A 17,434-nucleotide genomic window follows, 5' to 3' on the forward strand; every position below is an offset into this window, starting at 1 on the left:
TGTGTTGAGTTTGCACAGACAGTGAAAACCAACCATGAAAGGAGTAAGATGTGTTACATGCAGCAGTAACCTGTTTAATATTGTAATAGAGTCATGACATTTACATTTGTCAACCCAAAACCAGGTTACTTGAGGTGAGGGAGCGTCGTTTGGTGAACAAGCTATGGAGGCACAACTCAACAACTGTCAGGCACTAGCAGTGAGGAGGCAGTCACTGTATAAAATGCATCATTCCACTTGGTGATCGGATCAGTGATCAGATGATCAAACTGTTAAACTAGTTAGCCAAAGATTGGCTCCTCTCATCAGCATCTGAAATCTGGGAGAAGGCCAGGCTGCACATGAATAGAGCAGTAGGGGGAGACCACCAATCAGATGATCATCTTGCTGAATAAAAGTAAGGAACTTACTTCAGCCTTAATTAGATTTGCAAACTGAATTTGGCCCCAGCTGTTGCCCATGTTTTGTTTTGTGGGAAAAGTGTTGCTCCAAGGGTAAATAATTTCAGCTAGCTGGCGCACACTGGTATTTTGTCATTAAATCATGGTCAGTGGCATGAGAGGAATGTAAACAGTAGACTTAGCCCACTTCCTCTGCTTCAGTCCACACAGGCAGAATCATGTGTGTTCAGTGCAAAACACATTCAACCAATATCACCACCATCAGTCCAATTTAATACCTTCCCATAGCCTTATCAGAAGCCAGGTTCTTGTACACAAAATACAGCAGCCAGTAAGACAAGCAAAGTTCACCTTTCCAGTCTTTTCCATTTTCTTGGGGCAGTAACACAGTCTAGATTTAAAACAAACTCATGCTTTCTTCTGGTATATTAAACCCGAAACGAAACGTCACCATCAAATCCAAAGCACTTTGTCCTGGTCAAATGGTGTATATTTTAGAAAAGACTATAGTCGCAGACTGGTTCAATCATCCTCAATCTTACTCACCCTCTCTCTGGGTCGATGAACCAGTCGGCCTCCCACTCCCATCCTCTGGGGGGCAGGAAGTACTCCTGCTTCAGCTTCAGCTTGCCCGTCACATCTGAGTACTTGTGGCGCCCCACCAGCCCTGTGGTCCCCCACTTCCCAAACACCTGGGCCTGGTTCTCATACTGCAATGCAAAGGAATGCATGTGTTTGGTTTTAGGTGGTGCCTTGGTTGCTGGCTCTGAATAAATGTCTAATTAAACACAAGTTACATTATGTACCTTAGAACATCTGTAAAATAAACAATCATCAGGAATTATCTACCTCATGGCTTCATTATCTACTTCAGAAATTACTACGTCAAAGATTCAAAAACATACTTGTGAGCTTTACAAAACCTTCACCATTTCCCTGCAATACTTTATAAGCATAATGAAGAAGTAAAATGTTTAATTCTGTCAGTAAGAAATAGAAAACAGACTCCTGCTCTGTTATGGCTGTTCTCTTTGAGAGCAACGTACCAGCTCAGCAAAGACGCTGAACGTTCCTTCGGAGAAGGAGTTGAACTTCTTCTCATGTGCAGAGAGACCGAGCCACATGTTGACTCTGATCTGCACCGGCACCTTCAAGCCCTTGTTCTTGTCCATGGGGTACTGAGGGGGAACATAAAAATCATGATTTCAGACAAACGGAGGCTAGTGCTACCTTTCAGCAGAATCTAATAACAAAATATTGGACTGCTAAATCTGAATGCAAAATACAAAGACAAAAAGCTAATTTCCACCACTTTCTTGGACTGTTATGACTTGACGACTGTTGTATACCTGCATGAAGATGGTCTGTGTCTTGCCACAGTGCTGTCCACAGGCCTGATCACTGTACGTGGAGTAGAGGACCTGGTGCGCTGGGATGCGACTGTATGCCACCCTCTTCTCACCTCTCAGCATCCAGATGATCACATCCGGCATGCTGTTCTGGGGCTGGAAACACAGACGTTAACATATGATACATGCAATGTGACTGAATGCAGTGCTACTAAGCAAGAAAAATGAACATAATGCAAGTAACACAAAGCACCACAGTGAAATATTACAGTTCAATGCTACCGCGTTTCCAAACAGCATGTGAATACCACACAACCTCAATACAATAACTGACTGTATTATAATGCAATAATAATCACTATCTAATCTAAATCCTCTTCTAAATCTCTAAATCCAAAACCTCTTTAAAAATAAAGTCATGCTAGTTTAAGTCTAAGCTTAACCCTGAAACTGGCTCAGAATGTTCCATCTTTACAGCAAAATCGTTAATGTTAATTTAATTCAGAGTGTAAAAATTAACAATATGCTAGCAGAGTTAATTTCGCACTTTTAGATAGTTTTGAACTGCCGCCCCAGAGCCATATCAGCTCTGTGAGTGGACAGACAACTCTGCAATCAACACTTGTCAACTCCAAATAATTACCACTGAAAAATCAATACTATAACGCTGGAAGATTTGCTTGCTGTGTTCGTACCTCCTCAGCCAGCAGCTTCAGTTTGTCCAGCCATGCCTCCAAGTCTGGCAGAGTGTCTCTGACCTCTCTGGCCTCCTCCCTCATGCGTCTGGCTCCCTCCCTGATGGTGGCCATGGCGCTGTCCCGCAGCTTCTTGATCTGGATGTCCAAGGCCGTCAGGTTGGGCCGGCCCTCCAGCTCGGGGGTCGGGAGACTGGAGGACAGCGGAGAGACGAGGTGGGGGTCAGTTCAGTCGAATCAAAATGAAAACTGGGATTATGCATCTGATAAACCCTCTCCTGTCTGTGCCGCTGTTTCACAAGTTTCGTTAAAATCAGACCAGTGGATTCTGAGGTATCATGTTTGGTGTAATGGGGGCGGTATAATGAAAAGTCAACATTTTTAACTCAATCAGTGTAATTTTTTAAACGCTGGAAAACAGTGCCAAGACACATCATCCCTCCAAATTTCACCAAAATCAGACCAGTGGTGTGAAAAGATTTTTTTTTTAATTGATAAAGTAATAAATCTGACAATATTATCAAGCTGGGGCATTTGCTATATTATCTGTCCAACCAATATTTCCTAGAACTATTATAATTTTCATCAATTTCCCCTCTTTGCTCAATAGAGCTCATGTTGCATTATTATAAGAGAACCATATCCTCTTCTTACCTTTCTAGATCTTCAATGAGCTGATTGAGCAACTTCAGCCACACCTCATCTAGCTGCTTGTCCGTGACTTTAGCCAAGATGGCGGTTTTAAATGTTTCCAGGTTAGCTTGCTGTGATAGGAACAGAACATGGGTGGGGATTTAAACAGATGCAGAGTACATGCAGCACCCCACCAGTCCTGATGTCGTCATCTCACAACTATGAGCCTGGCTCCCACACTGGCACAAGCACGCACATGCATCAAACATCAATACCAACGATTTAACTCCCGGCAGTAGATTGTAAACTCTGATTCAAACCCAGCCCAACTCTCAGAGAAAAGTCTCACTTTTGTAAGTAACAAAGGATGAAGCTGTCTGTCTTACCAGGTGATGAGTGATGTAGAGGACGATGTTGACAGCGTTCAGGCGATGGCTGATGTCTTCCCAGAATGAAGTGACCACAACCACTGGCTTAGTGTCAGCCCAGGGCAGGTAGTAGTAGTGGTTACCTAATCAAATTATACACAAATAAATAAGCCAAATCTGTTATTTTAAATGGATGATCTGGTCCTACCTATAGCAAGAGACAAATTCCTGTGTCGCTCTAATGCAGCCAACACTGCCATGGATAGAGGATCAATTCATCAACTCATGGTTCTGTAAGGCGTGTCGGATAGAAGAGTCTGTAAATTGGCGTGTTTATTTTTGCACTCCTTGAAAAATGTGCTGGATTAAAGTGTCAGCAAATACCTAAACCATGTAAACCTTTTGGCTAGGAGAGTAGCTTGTAAAATTATCTTTAGTGAGATTTGAAAAGAGAACAGAACAAAAAGAACATTGTAGATCTTGTTTTCAGTGATAAGTTGTATGCCAAAGTAATTGATTTCAGTGTATAACCTAGCACTAGGTTTCCTCAATATAAAACACACATAAATATAACACAGTTTCTTAGATTCTCCAACACACCCTGTCTTACTCCCCCCCCCCCCCCCCCGAAAATAAGTTATCCTAAAAGTTTCCCAAGACTGATTGTAGTTTTATTACTCACCATCGAATACAGCACAGCTGTACTGGGTGGTGGAGGCCAACGGCTTGCAGGTGGTATCCAGTTTGTTGCCATAGTTACCGATGCTGACCTCAAACTGGATTGGTTCGCCCGGTTCCTGGATCATGCTGGCGCTGTGGAAGACGGCACACAGGCAGTACTTCCTCCTCCGCTGGTACTTCTGATGTAGGGAAGGAAACAAGGATGGAGGAAGAGAAGAAGGGAGAGAGAGAAGGGGATGAGTGGAAATCAATCTTTTAACAGCTGGAATTCAATAGCACTCCTCATACAAGGCTGTTATTAAAATTCATGATGAAAGTTTGGGGGGGAAAGGAAAGTTGGACACACCCAGTCATCCAATCACTGCACTCTCATTCGGTTACATCACCAACTGTGCAGCTCTCCACTTCAATTCCCTTGCCTTTTGCATCCCACCATGTCCCCAATCTCTTCCCAAGTCACATCAGTATCTCCTCTCCATTCTCCTCTCCAGTTACATCACATACAGAGCAGTGGGAGTGTTTTGGCACAACCTCAAACTGCATTTTGTCTGGGCTGACTTCACCTTTTTGAGTCACAGCCAAAGAAGTTGCACAATCATTCTGTGTCATAGTGCCATACGTCATTCTTCTCACTCCTGACACCCGATGAAAAAAATCAGCGGGTGACAGGTCCTTCTCCTTTCTATATTTTGTTACAGCTTGCCAAGCCCCATTAGGGAATCTGAAACTATTTTCAAGCAAAGACCCAAGACCCATCTCTACATTTTGTCATATGCCAAGCCCCTGATCCTCTCCCATCGAAACAACCACAACCAAAACGGTGCTCTTATGTTGTTGTCTGTACCTTGTCTATTCTTTTCACTTATCTTTCTTTTATTTTACCCTCTGAGAAGTCTGTTGAGAGCACGATGTAAACACTTTGAACACCCCACTGAGCTTGAACTTAACCGCACTTGTCAGGCATGACTCGGTAAAGCAATAGTCACTGTACCTGGGCCACCAGGATGTCATCACTGGAGATGCCGTCTACTGTCTTGTCCGCTTTGCCCTCCAGCTTAGTGGACAGCTCGACCAGGATCCTGCCCCTGTACGCCACCCCCTGCCCCTGTGCAAAGACAACACAGCGATCAGCAGGTTAGCATTAGTGTGAGACGCTGAAAAGCCATTAAAGGAGATACAGAAGTGAACTAGAGGGGAGAAAACAGCCAAAAAAGGGGAGGTACAGGGGAAGTTTGGACACAGCTGATTGAATGTACTATGTTTTTCATTATCTTAAAGGCATTTTGATCTAAAGGCTTATGCTTAAATGCTTGAAATTTGTTTCTTAGACAAATATAAATAGTGAAGTTGATCCTATGTATGAATTTCTTTCCAAAGCCTTTGCCTTTCCATCAAGGCAAAGTAAAACAATTGTTTTACTTAAAAGAATCTAAAATATAAGATAGTTTTGATTTGTTTAACACTTTTTTTGGTCACTGCATAATTCATTTCATAGTTTTGATGTCTTTACTATTATTATAAAATGTGGAAAATAGTAAAAATAAAGAAAAATGTGGTGTGTCCAAACTTTTGACTGGTAGCGTAAGTTTAAATTTTAAGTGACTGATAAGACACTGACCGCTAAATTTGCACCGCTCCACAGTGCTTTTGCTTAAGTTCACAAAGCAGGGATCGTAGATTAGAAGAAAGTAAAACATGCAAATCTAATCTAGAACAAGTATAAAACCAATACCTTGCCGTAGTTGAGATCCTCATAAGGGTCTGGCAGGCCGGTGAACTCTCTGGGGCTGCCGTACAGGTTGACGTAGCAGGGCCCAAAGGCCGGCAGGAAACCCACCTCTGACTCCCCTGTGTTAGCTGGGGGGGGGGGGGATTGATGGTTACAGATTTAGCCTCTTTATGATTAGACTCGAGCTAAGCTGAGCAAAGCTATAATGTTAGTAGGTCAGTGTTGCTGTATTTGGGGAGGAGGTGATGGACGGACTGAGGCGTAACAGTGAATGCGGGTCACAGGATGGGTAAGCAAGTGGCGGACACGACGACAACGACACAATTAGGCATTAAACATTTAAAATCTAGGTAATACTGACATCAAAACAGAGCACAACGCAGCTTGTACGCAGCAACGCACACACACACAGTATTAGACTTGTACACAGTGGTCTGGCGCACACAGCATGCTTATTGCGTCACATCCCATGCACATGCTACACAGAGCAAAAAAGAGCACAGGTGAACCTTCGTATGACGCCATTTCCCCATTTCCCGCATGTTCCTCTATTCCAGGAGAAAAAGGACAAGGCAAGTACCATTTAGTGGTCAGTAGAAATAGGCACACAAGTGTTAACAATATTGTTTTCAATTGTAAAATCTAGTTTTTCCACACATAAAGTCATACACCGCTGAATATCTCAGGTTATATATCTTGGTGAAATGCAGATTATCAACTCAAAAAAAAGAGTTGGACATAAACATATGGATACATACTTTTCAGTTTTTCACAAGTGATCCAGCATTATTAGGCATTTGATTCCAAGACAAATTACAATTTTCAGTTATTCCTCATTCTGGTACTTAAAAAACACAATGCAGCAACTTTATTACTTGTGATTTCGTTGTTTGTTTTTAACAGTTTCGTTCGCTGAATTCCACTCCTGCCCCAGTAAGCATATATACCTTCTATCTCTCCACCGGAGGAGGCTATCTTGGCCAGGTTCAGGTATGTGGTGCCAATAGCATCATTTCTGGTCAAACGATCCCTGCAATCACACATGCAAACATTAGACTTAGCATACACACTGAGATAGCACTACTCATATTCTTAACTGTTAAATAACATGCAAATTCCATTATGTGTGGGTGAAATGTTATACCCTAAATTTTCACTGGCTCTGTTCACTGTTCATTGCTGTTCATGCTTTAACTTTTTAGGTTTCAACAGTGCAGCGAGTGGCTCCAGGATCTGAGTGAGGTTTCAACACCTTCTGAGGGACACCTAGTTTTTCTAACCTTTCCACTGCCCTTATTTCCCCTTAGCCTTCCTGGACACGAGTTATTATGACTGTTCGCTCGCTCACAAACACACACACACAATACTGAAATGAGTTCAGGATAAGTTGGTGCCAACAGGATCCCAGAGCGTGTTATGGAGGGGAAGGGAGCGGCCAGTACAGCCTGAGTCATAGGCTACGACAGTATTCTCATGTGGTTGGTAATGGGGCATGGGAACACACACACACACACACAAACACACACATGCACACACACACACACAAACACACACATGCACACACACACACACAAACACACACACACACACATGCACACACTCTACTGACCACACTCCAGAGATATTGTGGGACAACCCTAAATAACTCTTCTATAGTTGCAGAGAACAGAATAACTTTGCTTCTTTGCATTCCTTCCTTCTCGAATACAAAATGCGACAGGCTAAAGTTGTACAGCTAAATGAGTTTCTTGTTTGACTTACCAATCAAAGACTGTCAGTTTGATGCGCTCACACATGGAGGGGAACTACAGCAGAGGATGAAAGAATCAGGTTAACCCTTTGCACCCTGAGTTTCCCCTTAAATTTCCTCTTAAGTAGCGTCCAAGTTAGAAACTGTATGACAATATCAAATATTCTGTATCTGCTCGTTCCAACATTTCATTGAAGCTATAGCTGCTTATATTGACTGAAATATTCAAACCCAAGGTGCCATTTTTATATGGCTTACATCAAATGGAAAAAATCTAGATGTCTTGTGCATCATTTTATTCAGCATGACATGTTTGGGATCTTTGGAAACCTTGGCATCTTGACAATAATTTAAAGTAAAGTTCTTTGGGTTTGAACAAAGCTTGGCTGCGAAACATGTGTTTCTAATGATGGTCCTGCATGCGGGACCGGTGGGTAGATTAAGACTAGACTGAAAATGTATTTGTTGATTCCTGTCATTCCTTGGTGCCAATTCAGAATACAGCTATCTGTAACTTGGGACTTCTTACCTTGACTTGAAGGTTCAGCACTTGGTTCCACTCGGGGTTAGCGTTCTTCTCAATGGTCTGGGTACACAGCTGCAGAGACGGCAAAACCACACATCAGCTTCACTGCATAAATGTTAGATAATATAACGTTCAGCTTAATAATCTACACTGTTGCTACAGCGGGAGAGTTCAACAGGAACCTTTTTGCCGGCGAAGCGAGCTTCTAGGAAGGGATCCACCAGGTTCTTCTTGTTTTGGTCTCCTCCAAATATTTCTTTCACCGACTGGACAAACGCATCGTCCACTGAAATGAGAAATCAACGGAGGAACGCAGCCCTTTAGCGATTTCATTAACAATTGACAGTATGAGAATACAGAAGCACAACATGGGTGTATTTTTCTGATTTTAACAGTTCTGACAGCGATGAAATGTGAATAATTAAGTTTCAACGAACCAAACACTAAATTGGCCAAACTGTACTGCTGCCAGCCTGCAAATTACTGTTATTTTTTGTGTGTGTATCTATGATTTTGTGTGTACTGTGCCAGTTAAATGACCATTTCCTTCCATAACTATTGATTGACTATTGACTCGTCTTACTCTGGGGAATGTCCTCAGCCCTGAACACCTTGAGTGACAGAGTGGCCCATCGCAGAGTCACACCGGTGGGCAGAAGCAGGTTACTCTCTATGTCATCCTGGTCGTCATTAGGCTCCCTCTTCTCCACCTATGGGAGACAGAAAGAGAGAGAGAAAGAGAGAAGCATTACCCACATATTTACATGAGAAAAGAGGAAGCAGCTGAGCTCGAGCCAGTAAAGGTCATCAGCTTTCGGTCGGTCGTACCGGTGGCTCGTCCCCGGTCCCCACTAAGAAGAGGCTGACTTTGAGGTAACCCCTCGCCCCGGAGCTGGAGTCATCCGGGTCATTCAGCAGGAGCCACTTCCTCGTGATGCTGTGGGCTGCAATAGGACACACACATACACACACACACACACACACAAATACACACAGAGTCCATAAAAACACAGACAACACAACCAGGTGGTACGTACAGGTAAACAGACAGCAAAGGCTTTCACAAAAACAGACACATGACACCTTTCTACACATCTGCACGCATGTGTGCACATATGTATGTGCACACACAGACACACCCACACACACACACACACACACACACACACAATCCTCTCCCAAGGTTATCATAAACTAAAACTAAATTGAAAACCAGGTGTTAAAAATTGTTCTAAATTGAAATAAAAATAAAAACAAGACAGTGAAATATAGTAAAACTGAATTAAAACTATCTTGTGTAGTCTATGTTTTTAGTTTAGTAACTATAATAACCCTGTCCCCACACATAAACAAACACAACAATAGCCTCCTTTGAGCAAATGAAAATGACACACAGAGCATGCAAATCCAGTTTGTGGTTCTGCGACAAGCTTACCAGGTTCATCATAGACATAACCAACGTCCAGCTGTGAGAGAGAGGACAGGAACAGATCAGACGGATTGATATGAACACATTCACTGCATTATGTGCCACTATGTCGAATGGTTAAAAGAGATAAAGTACCTTGAATTCCCCCATGAGACTGTCTGCTCTCAGAGAAAAGGAATTATACACCTGCAGAGAAGAGTCAATGTAAGAGTCAATGTACTGAGATATAGGCAACATCTTTATAGAGTGGATAGGAATACAAAAGACAGATCTACTTACTCGAATGCTGATGTATTGATCAAACAGATCCGATGGTAGCATGTGTACGTTGTAAAAGAACATCTGCAAAAACAGAAGATTATTCAAAGTTTGTATGAGGATAGAGAACAGCAATAGCGCCTCAAACACAAACTGACACTGTACTTTTGAATAGCTGAACCCTAAACTTGGTCAAATTCTTTTAGTGTGCATCTATTGAAATCTGAAGGAACACATTTTGATCTGATCCCAGGTCTGTGTAGTCTGTGGTCTAAGCTGAACACAGTGATGACTGAGTAAAGTGAGAGTATACCTCATCAAAGAAGGGGTTGTTTCCCCTCTTGATCCTCGTCCTGTGGGTCTGCCCGCACACGTTCACCTTCACCACTGGTTTGATGTTGTTGCCAGGCAACTGACGAGCCTCGATGATCCGGACTCGGATCTGAAACACGGAAAGCATGAATCTGTATGAATGAATGTATGTTTTTCATCAGAGAGTGAAAATCTGTACGAGAGAACTTGACTTGGACCAAGAGCACCTCCGTTTTTTTAAATTTGTACTGTAGCCTTAGAGATACTGCATTTAGCTAAACTTAACTGTTGTGCCAAAACCTTTTCCCCCTAAAAATGTCTTTCCCCTGGCACTGTGTCTTCACCTTAATTTCATGTTGGGGAAAAAAACAACAAAATCATTTCAATTTTTGTGGATTGTTTTCCGATCGTTGGCTTTTCAAACGGTAAAACAAAACAAAACATTTCCCAGCATTACAAAGAATGAAAGCAGCCTACATAGTTGCTTTGTAATGAATAGAGATCAGGCTTGTTTGTCATCTTTTCATCATTAATTCTACAAGGAAGTGGTCAGGCTAAACATTAGGCTATTTGTCATTTATTAAGTCATTTATTACCTTGTGCAGTGGCAAAACAACACCACCGAGGACACACCGTCTGGGGAAAATAACTTTTTTTATGGGATAAATATTGCGGCACAACACTAAGACACTCACCTGGAAGTCCTGAGGCTTGTTGGCTAGCGGGTGCCGACTTTTTGCCCTCCTGGCCAGCCGCTGGTTGAGGTGAGCAGCCTGGCCGGTGGGGGAGGGGCCCCCTGCAGAGCCACTTTGGCCCCCATCCGTCACGTTCTCGTCCCCCTCCTCGCCACCTCCAGGTAACAAACAGAAGGGCCAAATTATTAGAGTTTAAATACTTGATAAAACACCAAATGGTACTAGGAGTTTCCCTCACTCTAAAGAGTTTGAACCATATCCTGCTTGATCAAACTACTGTACAAGTGATTTTGAGAGCATGGTATGATGACATGAACTAATCTGATAAACCTCTACCAGTAAATCTTCACTGCATGCTACTTTATCATTAAGGATCGCATAAACATACCGGCATCCCCTGTGGCATCTCCTCCCTGAGGGTCATTTGGGTTCAGATTGGCATTGGCTGGAGGATCGTAGCCAATCACAAGGTTGATTGTAGCCTGGAAGGAAAATGATTGGCTGGTCTATCATTTCATGATATTGTGCTTATCACACTGGCATTTATCCACATTAAAATCCACAATAGGGACAATATCTGGAAATGTATATTGGTAGAAGAAACTTACTCCAATATTCTGACCGCTTTCACTGACCAAAGGAACATTTTTGGACGGCAGTGACCTCACTTGACCTGTGGCAAGGTCTCTCAAAGGGATTTTGGTCGATCCAAGGAATCTGCCAGGGAAACATGACAAGGAAACATTAGATAGAGGAATAGATCCATATTTAATGTCAGAAAGATGACTGACTGGGTTATGCACTGGGGTGAAATTCCTTTGAGAATTACATTTCTGCAGAGATTTCCTAATTTGATCAGGAAAAACTTCACGCTGCCACTCTAGTTAACCAACATATCAGCAAGTGGACCCTGAATTTATGGGCCGCACAGAGGGAAAATGCCCCGTGTATGCTGAGTGAAGTCACATCCACAAAAGAGGCATGAGGACGGGACTCCACCCAGAGCTAACAAACCCTGCCCGCTCAGACAAACTGAACACACCCATGGACCAGGACTCAGTCAACACTGCACAGAAGCTACCAGCCACAGATTTGTATTCTGTTGACATCACCTGCGATGTGACCGTCCTCACTGAAGGGAAGAGAAGAGAACATGTCCTTTCAGGGTTCATTTGGGGCTCACTTGAATCCCAGCTGGAGGGGTTCAAATTGGCCCCCTGCTATTTTTCTATGGGTCAATGAGGGGTGAACAGAAAACACTGATCTGGGGAATGCATGACTCACACCGTTGCCTGGGGAAATGTACTGCATTACCACCTGGAATTAATGAATTAAGGAGTTTTCTGCAATAGGCAATGAATACACTGCCTTCATACCAGATGGAAAACAACACATTGACTTCAGCTAGGACTGAGAATTGCTGGGAAATTTCGGATACCAACAGTGCGATCTGTACCTTGAATTCAATACCCAATACCCAATATTTTTAATCCAAACATTGGGTAAATGAAAGCATTTCAACCCATTTTTCTATAAAGCCGTTTACCTTTGCAAATGAATGCATGCCAAACATTTTCCTAAGTAAATTACGCCATTGCCTTCTCTGTAAAATCTAGTAATCATTAAGGTTTTAAGTACCATCTAATGAATCAAATGGTTGTTGAGAAGATGCTGTGATGCAGTTCAGGATGCGGTGCTGCCTGGGCGGCGGCGTTATCACATGGAGAGAGTGGAGGAGGATGGACTAGCTTTGGTAGAGGAGGCTGAAATATAAACGACCACATTTCCTTTGTTTGTTCTTTCTAAAATAACACACTGATAAAATGTGGGAAAGTGTACGTCTACGTGTCGCCTGACTAATATTAATACTCTCTGAAGCAGCTGGTAGTAATGAGATATTGTGGCCAGAGCTGAATGTGTTTGAGTTGGACTTATTATCGCATTGCATTATTTCAACTTTACTTTCATTATAAAGTATAACCTTATCTCCGGCAGTCTTTTCTAGCATTATGGAATCAGTGCAAGTTGAAATGTGTTGGATGTTGGAGTGGTTATGAGTTGAACAGCAATGGTCAGTGCAAACTGTACTGAAGTTTCTGTTGCTGTGATTTTGAAGCGAACTGACCAAATTCCAGGGAGGCATTTTATATTTAAGGGAGTCCTTGGCAAAATTTTGCAGCCTGGAAACACTATTAGAAGCCTGGATATTTCAAATGTCAGCTATGTTTTGGCTAGATAAGATCATGAACATTGAATTGTGTCCAAGGTCATAAAGTGTAGCTAATGGAATGTAGAGCACATCATGTAAAATTTATCATCCTGGGTCATTCTTTGGGCGGACGGAGTAATAATGTCTTGGCAGCGTTCCTGAGAGAGGGATTCTCCAAACATATCGACTCACACAGTCACTCAGTATCGACCCTCTGCCCAATATCAACCACTGAAAGTTTAGATACAACCAGGACTGTCCGGAAATTAAAGCCTTGAGTTTCAGGTTTAATGTGCAGTAAATGGTAACATGTTATTCGGACAGTCCAATGTTGATACTCAACTATCATGTGATAAAAAGTAAATGTTCAAAGTGACACTTGCCTATTTGCTGCATCTCTACAGACTATAGTAACCCTAACTTGATCCTATTTCTAACATTAACCCCAAGATTAACCTGTTTGGCGGCATGTTTATGCTTCAAGGCTGTTAGACAACATTTAGGTCTATATCACACACACACACACACACACACCTAAGAAGCATGTGACATCCAATTGCACATACATTTTGACTTATTTTACATACATTAATCTTGAAAAGTTTGACTTGTAAATGCATGGGTTAGGGTTAGTTAGGGTTAGGTACAAGCTTACTCCAAATAGAAATAAAGTTCTACGTAATAGGCTAAATATCATTTCTAATAATCCAAACTCATTTTTGGCATTCAATCAGCAGATTGGCCCGCTGTTTCTCCTCCACCAATCAGAACAGGGCTTCACTTCGCCATTCTAACCGATTATGACATTACTGGATGGAGCTGGACAATCAGAGCCTGTCTCAGCTGCACTGATGACATCACAATCAGCAGCAGCATAAACAGCCCAGCTCGAGGTGTTCAGCTTCATACCTCACTACACGCTGTGTGGTAAGGTATGAAGCTGGCACAGCTGTTGCTTGGACCGTGGAAAGAGGCTCTCTTTGGGAACTTTTTACATGCTCCTCCTTTCAGACCAGTAGCTTTTTTCACTGAAATCTGTTTCTGAGAGAAATTTGGACGCTGTGAAAACCGGCAGTTTGCGTCCCGCTGAAGCTAACCTGCCGGCCACTCCAAAGGTGTGGTCTGGCGATTAGCGACGGCGGTTTATTAAAAGCTGGTGGTTGATGCGAAGAGACACCGTTCGCCTCCCACTGAAGCAATCCTGCCAGCCGGTCCAAATGTTGGTCTGGCTGTCGCAGTTGAGATGCGACTCGCCTCCCACTGAAGCCAACCTGCCACCCAGTCCAAACAGTTTGTGCTGCTCCTGTCTGTCTCGCAGGAGATGGGGTTCAATTCCCCAAACTGCTAATTAAAGATATCTCTAATTACAATATGACCTGTCAAAATGCTAATTGAAGATATTTCTCATTTCATTATGACCAGTCGAAGTGCTAATTTAAGATATCTTTTATTACATTATGACTAGTAAAAATGCTAATTTAAGGTATCTTTTATTACATTATGACTTGTCAAAATGCTAATTTAAGATATCTCTCATTACATTAGGACTAGTCAAAATGTTAATTTTGAATAAATAATAATTTTTAAAAAAGTAAATTGCACTTCACATCACTCCTTTACTTAGTCAATGGTAATACCCAGTTTGAACAAATAACAGAGGCTAAATATTATAGGCCTGCATATGGCTTTGAACATGAGATTGATTGTTAGAAGTTGAATGGAGTTGATATGGGGACTATTCCCCATTTAATTTACATTGCATTAGCGTCATTTAGCAGACGCTTTTGTCCAAAGCGACTTACATTTTACATACATTTTGTTACTTGCTCAAACATACAACAACATGATTTATCTGAAATGAAGAGAAGGTACAGTGCGCTCCTCAAATCAACCCAGTGCTGGATGAGGCTGCCAGATAAAAAGAGTGCCTTGATTGTATACTGACATGGAAATGCCAATAAATGTTTTTGTTGATCTTATGGAGGCTGGATGACGTAACTGCTCGGTCTGCGTTGGAGCATGTAAAATTGACTGAAAAAAACGCCTCCTTCACAACTTTAAGAGTTAATATCTTCAAAACTACAGCAGATATCAACAATCTATGATCAAAATTTAAAGAGCGTAGGACCATAGATGCTACTGACCGATTTTGGTGGTAATCAGTCAAACGGTGTAGGAGGAGATGTTAAAAATGTGTTTTTCAAATAATTCAAAATATCTCAAAAATTTTCCAGGCGGACCTTGAGGGTCCCTATGGCAAATTCAGTACGTTTAGGTGGATATGTGTACCAAGTGTCATGTAAATCGGACAAACGGTGTGGGAGATACAGCCCTTTAAACTTTTTATTTTTGACCTTTAATTATAGCGCCACCATCAGGCCGATTATAATCTTAATACATCAAAATCAATAGAGTTCTTCCTCTAGGGGTCATCAATGTCCATACCAAATTTTAAAAGATTGTTATAAAAACTGTTCAAGTTATCGCGTTCACACGATGGATCTGCGGCGGACGAGACGGCGGATGTGGCGGCGGGTGGGGTGAAAATATTGCTGGGAGGACAAGGGATGGAGTATTATTGTCTTGGCAGCGTTCAGAGCCGTGCACCAGCTGAGGCAGGGATTCTCCAAAGATTCAGTGACTGTATAAACGTGGTATGCAGCCTCATAAATCTGTTGGGATGCCCAGAAATCTGTAGCCTTGTTTCCCCAAGGGCATCTTAGCAATAATGTGATCTTTTTCCATTCTCATATTATACGGGACTTTGACTTCAGGGAAGGCTAGGTCATTTTAAAAGGGGGTGTGGATGGTTTTTCATGGTTTAAGTTTGGCTCCAGACTTTTCAATGGCAATCCATTAGGTATAGGAAGGTTGGTTGTTAAGTTAGTTGACCTGATGTATTCTGACATGTTTTAATTTTGCATTACATCTCTAGTTTAACTGTATAATGAATTCAAATGCTCGAAGTGCATGACTGTATATTGTTGTAACCTGACTTGCAATGATACTGCGCCAAACAGCAAACTTGTGAGACTAATTATGGCCCAGAACTGTATATGTTGTGACCGAAGTAGGAAGGATCTTGCTCCTGTTTGACCAAAACACAGACAGCCTTCACATTGTTCCAAAGGAGGAAAAATGGCCCTCCAACAACCCTCCACGCAAACAGCAGCAGGACAGACCCAAAACAGACTGTGTGACTATTGTCAAGGCCTGGTGAGTCACCGAGAAACATCCCTCCACTGATGAGCAAGTCCCCACGTCCAAGCGGAGCGGAAACATTCACCCACAGGAATGGTAATATCATGTGTGTGGCGTTATTATTTTTTTCTATAGCCAGTGTAACAGAATCCGATGCTCCCAATGTGTCACCAAAGAGTGTCATCGCATGCAAACAAGTTTACCCTTTAACTTATTGTTCTTTCCAAATCAACTGTTTCCTGGTATGAAGAAATGTTGGCAAGTCCCAGCCAAGTAACTAGGATCACCCATCTGTGAAGGGAGGGAACGACTTTCAGCGCAAGCAGCCTCGATTTCCTTGGCTGCATTTCAGTTCAGAAAGTTGCTCCCTCCCCCTGTCATCATCGCTCATTTCCTTTCACAGATCTGTTAAGATGGAGGAGTGTGATGAGATCAGTGTCGTCTCAGATCTGTGAAGAGGGTGTGAACAGGGACGGAGGCGTGGTGCAGCTTTATCAGCGATGGTGCGCTTCCCTGATCATCGCTGTTACATCCTATTTATCTGAACGGTTTTCAGCACCTCGAGGCAATAAAGCACACGATTATTTCATTAGTCAACGTGTATTTGAGCGTTACTCTTTCACAGCAACATTAAACCAAAGCTATACTGCTACACAGATGCAACAAGCTCAATGTTCTGACTCACTGATGTTTTTTATTACTTAAGATGAGAAATGACAGATATTATTAGATTTAAAGTGAAGGTATTTTCTGCCATATCCAATGAAGATCTTCAGCCCCCAAAAATGTGTGTACAGAATAAGATTATATTTAATGAAGTGGTCATTTGACTGGCATTTCAGGGTCATCCAAAATATTACCATGCAAAAAGTCTGCAGCCTTGTAAAACTTTTTTCCTCCCTAGATTTTTTCCCCCCGTAGTCATTTTTCCAGAGTTTACTTCAATAGGAAAACTAGTCGGTTGGTAGTTCTTTACCTCTTCATCTCATGTCTGAAAAAACCTTCAAATTAAAGCAGACAGTCTGAACCTTAACCTCAGTCAATGTGTCATTTCCCATCCAGAGAATAAGAGTAAGGAAAGGAAACATCATTTTGTCCCAGTTTAAACACTTGAGGCTCACTGTGGTCAGGAATCAGATTTTCTGGAAAGTAGAAGTAAAATCTTATGATCAAGACTGCGCTGTCATTAACACAGAGG

At 42.2% G+C, this 17,434-nt stretch overlaps 1 protein-coding gene across 5 annotated transcripts in view; it reads right to left on the reverse strand.

Annotated features, from left to right (window-relative positions):
- Positions 1–17,434, reverse strand: part of LOC139932847 (myoferlin-like) — a 36,710-nt gene that overhangs the window by 15,905 nt on the left and 3,371 nt on the right. For 2 of the 5 annotated variants that reach the window (XM_078290829.1, XM_078290831.1), the window contains exons 4-26: positions 11,435–11,543; positions 11,215–11,308; positions 10,827–10,981; positions 10,133–10,261; positions 9,841–9,903; positions 9,697–9,747; positions 9,568–9,598; positions 8,961–9,076; positions 8,716–8,842; positions 8,315–8,418; positions 8,136–8,204; positions 7,618–7,661; positions 6,804–6,886; positions 6,366–6,404; positions 5,860–5,984; positions 5,119–5,232; positions 4,129–4,306; positions 3,465–3,589; positions 3,100–3,209; positions 2,446–2,638; positions 1,751–1,906; positions 1,448–1,579; positions 948–1,111 (exon numbers count right to left, since the gene is read on the reverse strand). In XM_078290829.1, coding sequence (XP_078146955.1) covers positions 948–1,111; positions 1,448–1,579; positions 1,751–1,906; positions 2,446–2,638; positions 3,100–3,209; positions 3,465–3,589; positions 4,129–4,306; positions 5,119–5,232; positions 5,860–5,984; positions 6,366–6,404; positions 6,804–6,886; positions 7,618–7,661; positions 8,136–8,204; positions 8,315–8,418; positions 8,716–8,842; positions 8,961–9,076; positions 9,568–9,598; positions 9,697–9,747; positions 9,841–9,903; positions 10,133–10,261; positions 10,827–10,981; positions 11,215–11,308; positions 11,435–11,543 — 2,511 coding nt within the window. Of the gene's footprint in view, positions 1–947; positions 1,112–1,447; positions 1,580–1,750; positions 1,907–2,445; positions 2,639–3,099; positions 3,210–3,464; positions 3,590–4,128; positions 4,307–5,118; positions 5,233–5,859; positions 5,985–6,365; positions 6,405–6,803; positions 6,887–7,617; positions 7,662–8,135; positions 8,205–8,314; positions 8,419–8,715; positions 8,843–8,960; positions 9,077–9,567; positions 9,599–9,696; positions 9,748–9,840; positions 9,904–10,132; positions 10,262–10,826; positions 10,988–11,214; positions 11,309–11,434; positions 11,544–17,434 lie in introns of all 5 variants that reach the window. The other 3 variants (XM_071926768.2, XM_078290830.1, XM_078290832.1) reach the window with 3 other exon arrangements.

This window comes from Centroberyx gerrardi, chromosome 20 (genome assembly GCF_048128805.1).
Source record: "Centroberyx gerrardi isolate f3 chromosome 20, fCenGer3.hap1.cur.20231027, whole genome shotgun sequence".
Taxonomy (NCBI): Eukaryota; Metazoa; Chordata; class Actinopteri; order Beryciformes; family Berycidae; genus Centroberyx; species Centroberyx gerrardi.